Below are 8,433 nucleotides of genomic sequence, written 5' to 3'. Positions count from 1 at the left end.
GCAGGAACAGATGCCCACCTGGCACCATAAGCCAAGTTGTCACTTTTGGAGCTGATTTGGTCACTTTCCTGCTGTCCCCACTGAGCAGCACAGTTTTAAACAGGTAAAATAAGGCTTAAGTTGCTGCAGCTTCAGCAAGGGCTGTCTCAGCACCTGCTGGCAGGCTGTGGAATTCAGCCCTGCCTCAGCAACACCCTGAAACTACAAATACACCCAGGAATATGGGAAGACTCAGCATTTGCTTTTAAGAGATAGAAGTGGAGGAGAAAGCATGATGAGAAACAAAGATGTATGACAATAAAGGTTAAGGTACTTTTATTATAAAAGTCTATACAATGAGCACCAGACATAGCAATGCATTTATATCTGGCTTAGTTATATATATTTCATATCTATATATCCATACAGATATATAGGTTTTGCTTTTACCAAAGTAAAACTGTTATATCACAAAATGCCTAGATCTACCATTTATTTATTGCTCAACAAAGATGGCACAAAACACACTCAGCATAACTGTTGCCATGCTTATCTACTATACTGAATAAACAGCCAAACACTGCATAACAAACACAAAGCAGCTGTTAATTCTGAATTGGAACCAGTCTGATCACTCACTCACTTATAAAAATATTGGAATCATATAGATTTAAGCATTATAAAGGAGGAATATATTATTTAAAACATTTAAATAGTGCATATTGACATTTTGCATGTGGTATATAAAACACAAACATTCATGTACAACACTATACAGTACACATTAGTTTCAATGTTTGGATACACCCGTGTCTGCAGACTGATAGAAAAGTAACTGAAGTGTACATTGCACAATGAAACTGAATAATTGATAAATGGTCAAGACTAGTTCAACTTTATAATTCTCTAGGGTCCCAGATCATTCTGCAGTAAAATAAAAGGAAAAAAAAAAAAAGAAGGCATACCACCAGTGCTCAATAGTTTTAGTGCTTTTTTTTTTTCTGAATTCCAAAATCACATGCCTATGAGCAAAGTAAAACAAAATAAGAAGTATTCTACAGTACACAGATGTCATCTGAGCACTAAAAATCCTACTTCCAACCTATTTCATATGCTTCATGACAGAACAGCAAGTCTATGAGGTTACGTGCTAGCCGTTTTCTTACGTTGTGAGAAAGTTAATTTTTGGTCTTTCATAAAGCAATGTGAATAATAACTATGTTGACATCAGCCAGTCATCAAAAACATGCAGTGAGAGTAGGTGCATGCAAAACATGGCCACAAGCAAACTGATACACTGAAGGAAAAACAAAACAAAACAAAAGCACCAGTTAAAATTAACAGTTAGATTTTGCCAGATCAAAACCAGCTGCTGATGGCTGTTGCAGAGCATAAAGCTAAATCATCATTCAGCACAGCAGATGTGATACTCAAAATATTATTTAGTTTCAACTCTGAAGCTAAATCATGCAAGGCCCATAAACTGTTTTGCTTACATCATAAAGGTTAGATAACTTTTTTTTTTTTTTATTCTCCAACTGTAAAACAAAATTGTGATAAACAGCAGTAACTTCTCTCCTCACAACTAACAGTTCACCCTGTGGTGCACATTAACTACACTGATTTTAGCCCTTGATACCTTACTTAGCTTGAGTACAGTGCAATTTTAACTGTCCTAAGCCAGCTCTTTTCTGCTGGAGCTACACAAGTCTCAACACCATCAGCAAAGTTCATTATGTTCCTCAAATCTTCCCAAAGTGGAGATGCAGTATCCAATTCAGACAAACCACTGTGTCACCATGAGTTGATAAACAAGAACCAATAAAATAATAAAGTGAACAAAAATAACCCAAGTCCTGTAGGCAGCATGTGATAAAACTTTTCAGTGTTCCAAGTTTTAAAAGACACTAAAGCAAGGTCACTTTCTGGTTTGTCCACTGTCATCTTTATCAAGGAGGAAACGTGACCACTAATGAGCAAAATCCACATATGTTAATTATTACTGTGTAATAGGTGCAATTTAGAATATCAAAAATTAAAGTTGTTCCACAGCAGTCCTCTGAAAGGAATTTCAGTCTGTTTCTAAAATGTTCCAGGAAAAAGAGCTCTATGTTTAATTTGCTGACTTTTTTTCCCATAATAAAAAATAGGCAAGAAGAGTAGTTCAGTGTAGTATTATGGAATTAAGAATTTCTTCAATAATGCAAAAAGTTGGTAGTAACAAAAGTCTCAAAGTTCTTGCATGCTAAAGAAAAACAACTATGGTTTGGACAAGATGGATGCATCTGTAATATAAAACTTTGATGGAAACTGTGTTTGCTAAAGTTGGATAGAGCAGTCTCAAACTTAGAAATTTTACTCTCTCTAGACAGGACCTACTCACCCTTCAGACATGTTATAGTGGCACCACAATAAAGTGCACAAACTGGATTCTTTCAACAGTGCATGACAAATGAGCACAAGCACCCAACCAGTACAGTGGAAACATCACGTTATTCAATGGGTTGGAGGAATATAATTTAAATTGATTTCGAAGAATCTTGTTTGCTGATAAGGACTTCTAACAGCCTAAGTTTGGCTTTAATTTTCTTGTACTCTCTGTACTCATCAAGCATTGGAACTCGATCTTCTTTTTGTACATTCCTGTAAAAAGGACAACAAAGTTTCAAGAAAATTCTCCATACTGCAGCAAGCCAAATTCAAGAGCATCAGTGTGCAGTTATCTTAGGGCCTAATAAAAACATCTTTGGCAGCTGACTCACAAATAACAGACATTTTTATATTTCTGTTCATTGTAGTTAAAATTACCATTGCCTAGAAAACTGAATAGAAAACCCACAAGAATTTATTCAGCACGACTTGGTGCAGCATTGTTATAAACTGTTCTCTTAAGTTCTTCTCAAGATTTTATCAACAGGGTATGAAGACTTCAATTTCAGATCCTGTGTATACATTACAGAAAAACACAAATTTATATTGGTCTACATTCTCACTGTATGTAGACTGACCCACAAATTGATAGAAGAAAATTATTATTCTTTATTTATATAAGAATTATTATTCTTTATTTATTTATTTAAGAAGAACGATCCAATTAATCTAATCCATCTCACTTACTTAAAAATAAGTGACTTGCTATTGAGTCAAAAAGAGTTATGTCCCAAATTCAGCTAAGTTCATGATGAAGCAATGTTACTTAAATTGGTGTGACCAATGGTCCAGAGGTTTATAGTTAAGGAGAAATACAATAAAAAGTACATTTAAGTGAGAACATCTGCCAGTCAAGAAAGTGACCGACCTCTTAAGAGTGTTGTTACTTTCCTTCATGAGGTGATACACTTTGAAGAACCTCCTACACAATGGGTAGCAGTTCAATCACATTAATAGCATATATTCAAATATTAAGTCTAAAGGATCTGAACAATACAGGGAATAACAGAAGTTATCTATCCTATTATTGGTAAAGCAAATATCCACTGTCAGGACCAGCCCACTGGAACAAAGGCTTAAAAGGCAAACTTCCCTGCTCTGTGTAAGAGGGGTAATCTGAAGAGCTTTTTAATATAAAAATTACTTTTTGTATTTAAAAGGAAAATGGAAAATTATGTATTTTATTATACTTCTTCCATTTTCATTACTATGCTTTACAGACTGCAACAGAGGAAACTAAACTTTGGGGCAATCTTCTCCTGCTGTTAAAAATACATAAGAATGTTACCTCCTTCATGAGATTATTCATAGCAGAGATTAGAACAGATCAGATTGCATTTGGCAACATTCATGCAGAAAGTTGAAAAAAAATACTTGGCTACAAAATGAGGTTGCTGACCAGAATCTGGTTTTGTGTAAACAAACCTTCCATTCTGCTGATAAAACTCCTCTTCAAATTCTCGTAATGTTTTACGTAGCTTCTTTTTTTCAGCTCTGGCTTTCCACAATTGCTCCAATAATTCAGGCCTAAAAATTTCAAATGAAAGAAAAACACTGTTAGCCATACAATAAAATTTAAATTCTCCAAAGTATAGTCAAAAACAACTGAGCTAGCTGCACTAATGATGTGTCTTGCTCCTAAGGAACATGCTAGCTGTCTGACAGTGAAATATTGAGAACAAACTAGTAGTTATTAAAAGGGTTTAAATATTCTGCTGTGTGCAGAGCTTAAGGAAGGCTGGATAGGATTCAAAGGATACTAAGTAATCCACTGAATACAGAAAGATCTTAAGACATGTCAGAGGAAAGAACACTCATTCAAGCCAACGACTTCCTGAGAAGTGAACACATCTCCCTTCCACCCCACATCATCTAGTTGGTACCAGAAATATGAGACAACTGCAACTTCTATTAGTGATTTAGTCACTTCTTATTTTTACATACATAGAAGCAGCACGTGTGCTTGACAGCCTAAGGTCCCGGGTCAGTTTCTCTTGACCATCTTCAACATCAGACTCATCAACTGGGCTTAAAACAGACTGCGTTTGGACAGCAGCTTTTAAGATATCATTCAGGTCTGCAGACAAACCATCACTTTCCTCCTCTTCTTCCTGTAAGTCAAAACAGAAATTCAAAACACATGAAATATTTCAGGTCCCTATTACAAGTACTGGGAAGTATTTGTTTTAAAGTGCACTGTACACACCTTAATTTCTTCAAAAAAATGGGCAGTTTCACCTTCAATAATGGGCTGTAACATCTGCCCCCGTCTCTTGGTTGATGGTGACCCCTGCAAAAATGTAAGTTTGCTTCATTACATGCAACATTAAACACTGCTGGAATTTTGTTCAAGTTACTTACTACCTAAAGGTGTTTCTTCTCCTAGAAAAATAAAAGACCACAAGCATTCTCTACAGAGCAAAATAAAACCCCACAAAACCTAAAAAGCTCATGTGCTCAAAGTAAACCTGACACATTACATGTTGTAGCATTTAATTTATGTACAAATACTCTTCTTCAGACTGAAGAGAAGAAGCACTCACTCCCTCCATGTTTTGAATAAAATTCATGAAGTGCAAGGGTATATCTGAATTCAATATTTACTCTTGCTCCTCCCAAACCCAATCACAGGGAAACTATAAAGCTATGCAAGGCCAGATCTGTTTTTTACCTTCTGCCAGACATAAATTGGGAATAATACTGCCAGTTTCTTTTTCTAGGCTGCTCTGAAGCTCAGCAATTAGAAGTGCTAGTTACCTACTGCCACCTCAGTGCCAAGAACCTTTGAACTTCAGCCTAAACAGGTGCCAGGGTGCTGGGCAGGAGCTGCTGCTGGCTGCCTGTGGCACACATGGAATTACACCCTGCTCATCTGTTACCCCTAGAGCACATAAGCAATTGCAACAGATGGACACGTTGAACAGGAACAAGGTGGAACATGAAAGCCACACAGACAACAACCTGTCAAAAATCTTTGGTTTATTCTAAGTAAATAGCTTCCTGCTTCTTTGGACATTTCCATACAGGCTTCACAGTATTTGAAAAGTACACCATGATGCTGTCAGATCTCATGGAAGCAACTGCCACATAAACCAAAAAACAGTTCTTGCAATACCTGGCCCTGAGTATGTCCTACCTTGAAGCTACCACTGAACAATACTTGGTAATTAGAGAGCTCCACTTATCTATCTTACAGGTTTCAAAAGCAAAAGCCTGTGAAAAATATTTTACAGGTGTTGCCTACAGCACAAATTAGAAATTTAATTTAAAATCCTTTTGGATAAGAGAGCAACTACAATATATTCATAAGGCTACTTATTATTCAGAGAATACTTTGGGTTAGAAGTGACATTTAAGGGTCATCAAGTCCAAACCCCCTGCAATGAGCAGTGACATCTTCAACTAGATCAGGTTGCTCAGAGCCCCATCCAACATCTCAGCTGAAGAGTTGTGGTTTTGAGGTAAGAGATGGGATAAATATTAGTTAGGACACCACCAATAACCAGTGACTCACAGTCATGAAGAAATGCTTAGGTGTACAGGAGCAACCTGTGCCCCTGAAGTTCAAAAAGGGATATTGAAGCCTTCAAGCTGCCCTTAGACTGAAATTACTGCAATGTAATTTTTTTTTCCTATAAAAGCAGCTACCCAAAAATAAATGTGCAAGAAAGGAATGAACTTGAACTGGTTCTTTCATCTCAACATACTTCAGCTTAAAGGGGACAGCAGAGGAGAGCCAGAGGCAATGTAGACAGACAATTAAGTTGCTGCTGAATAAGCTACTGCCCAGCTATATAAATCTGGTAGAGAACTCTCTGCACATAAAGAGATTATCTCACATCAGCTATAAAGCCTCTTCTTTAAAAAAGGGTCAAATAGTTACTATCATTCAAACAGTTTTACAGGCATAAACATGTTTACACTCATCTCCTCACACAGTATGAAAACTTTTCTTCCTCATCTCTTACCAGCCCAGAGAAGAAAGAACAGAAAGCACTACATGTTAGAGGGAAAAGAAGTGAAAATACAATGAAAAAGCACAGATGTTGTACAGATGTTGCAGAGACGTGTCACAGTGGGGAAGCATGAAGGAATGGAACAGTTCTTAGGGCCACTCTATCACTCATGCCTCTGGTGACAGTAACCTGCAGCACAGGAGAGGCAAGATTCACTGCAAGAGGTGTTGCTATTCTTGGGAGGACTAAAAGTACAGTATGTACTGTGGATCCATACCTAGCACAGGGACCTGGGAACAGCAAGTCAGAACCTCTTATTTACTTCCACAGGGAACCATTTACTTCCTAAGAGCCTTCAAGGTCACAGACAAGCTTTGAACTCCTTTGTTTTCAGCAGTAAATCAAATGCCTCAAGTCTGATGACAACACCACCTCATACATTGCATAAGAAAGATGTCTTTCCTGGAACACTTTCACTAGCTTTTCTAAAGGCACCCTAGCAGTTCAACAGTGGAAAAAATAGAAATAGCATGTGTTTTACTCACAAGAATAGGAGTAATGCTTGCTCTAGTTAACATTTGTTTTACAAGTCTGTATCTGTCATAAAGTGGCTTCACAATATGTCTTTCTTCTCTAGTAACCTAAAGGCAGAGAAACCACAGAATTAATTATACCAGTCACTCAATAAAATACAAGCACACACAAAGTGGTATGCTTCTCATGCCAGGCCACATACATTCCAATTAGGAACATAAAACTAGTTTAAATTGTGTGTAAGAAGTTTTGCAGACAAAGGAAAATATGAGGGTGCTTTTTGCTCTCTCTTTTCTCACTTTAACTCCCCATATTTTTCAGGAAGTTGTTAGAAGAGCTTCACTAGAAGCAAACTCTCTACCTTTAAAGGCCTATGGAAAAGAGGGGAAAAAAGGGACCAAGAACTGGAGGAAGAAACTGTCTCTAGCAATGATGATGATTCTACAGAAATGATGGGGGGGGGGAAAAAGATGAAACTGTAAAGAGATTTTATCTGATATTTGACTTACACTCAATTCTTGACAACTGTGTGTACTAACATAATGAATCCTAAACTCCACCATGAACAGTTACTGGCATTTTCTCTTGAAGGGGATTGTAGAACCAGTGCCAGTGTTTCCAAGACCTTGGCTTTCAGAATGAAAGGCTTGGTCAGATTTATATGTCAGTGCTGCTTATAAAGTTAGTGTGCCAAGTCCAGAAGGCAAATCAAACAGCAACTGCAAAGATCTCATGACTGGACTAGTGATGCTGATTCACTGTCCAAGAATGAAGAACTTTAGGTGTACTAGTTGCTAGTCTTTTTCTCTAAATTCCCTGTTTCCAATGCCACAGACTTGGGATGGAAAAAAAAATCTTTTCATTTTTGTTTTTGTGAAATCCAGAATAACATTTCAGGCCTTCAAAATTCAAAAGCCAGAGTTTATTTTAAGATTCTCTTTGTTACCTCTCTTTTCATTATGATTGTTATTTTACTTGATTTATTAAACTGTTCTCATTTCAACCCCTGACTTTTCTGACTTTTACCCTTCTGGTTCTCTTCCCCCATTCCCTCTGCAGGTAAAACTGAGTGAGCAGCTTTCTGGTTCTTAGTTGCCAGCTGGGCTTAAACTACAATACCATTGAGATAACTGTTTTGAAGAAGAAAAAAACCAAACAAATACACACCAGCATTAAATTCTGGTGGGTACTACTGCACAACAGTTACTGTTGTCTATGCAAACATTAATTAAGTTTGATGAAGTAAACCAAGCATTACCGGACGTCCATGTTGGCTTTCATAATACAGGAGGCTTTTCTGGAGAGATGTTTTCTCTTCTACCAAATGGTCTTTTGTCATTTTCTGCAAGAAGAATAATTGACATCCAACACAAGTCACTTCAACAGTTTTTCTGTTATCTGCTATACAGATGCCTTAGCCAAACTTAGCTTGGTTAATACCACACATCCCACCTTCAGCTGTTAATAAAGCTGTCCAATATTGTCAGCACATACTTGTAAGCATTTTAATAAAGAGTGAGCAAGGAAAATGTGG

At 37.1% G+C, this 8,433-nt stretch overlaps 1 protein-coding gene across 3 annotated transcripts in view; it reads right to left on the bottom strand.

Annotated features, from left to right (window-relative positions):
* Nucleotides 1-290: 290 nt before the first annotated feature.
* FAM13B (family with sequence similarity 13 member B) overlaps nucleotides 291-8,433 on the bottom strand; it is a 45,648-nt gene continuing 37,505 nt past the window's right edge. For 2 of the 3 annotated variants that reach the window (XM_030459471.1, XM_030459470.1), the window contains 6 exons: nucleotides 8,158-8,241; nucleotides 6,911-7,006; nucleotides 4,616-4,699; nucleotides 4,354-4,520; nucleotides 3,835-3,936; nucleotides 291-2,622 (listed from right to left, as the gene is read on the bottom strand). In XM_030459471.1, coding sequence (XP_030315331.1) covers nucleotides 2,499-2,622; nucleotides 3,835-3,936; nucleotides 4,354-4,520; nucleotides 4,616-4,699; nucleotides 6,911-7,006; nucleotides 8,158-8,241 — 657 coding nt within the window. In that variant the 3' untranslated portion in view covers nucleotides 291-2,498. The remainder of the gene's footprint in view (nucleotides 2,623-3,834; nucleotides 3,937-4,353; nucleotides 4,521-4,615; nucleotides 4,700-6,910; nucleotides 7,007-8,157; nucleotides 8,242-8,433) is intronic. The other variant, XM_030459472.1, reaches the window with a different exon arrangement.

The sequence above is a fragment of the Calypte anna genome, chromosome 13, assembly GCF_003957555.1.
Source record: "Calypte anna isolate BGI_N300 chromosome 13, bCalAnn1_v1.p, whole genome shotgun sequence".
Taxonomy (NCBI): Eukaryota; Metazoa; Chordata; class Aves; order Apodiformes; family Trochilidae; genus Calypte; species Calypte anna.
Note: the sequence above shows the minus strand (reverse complement) of the source record. Positions and strands in the feature narration are given on the sequence as shown.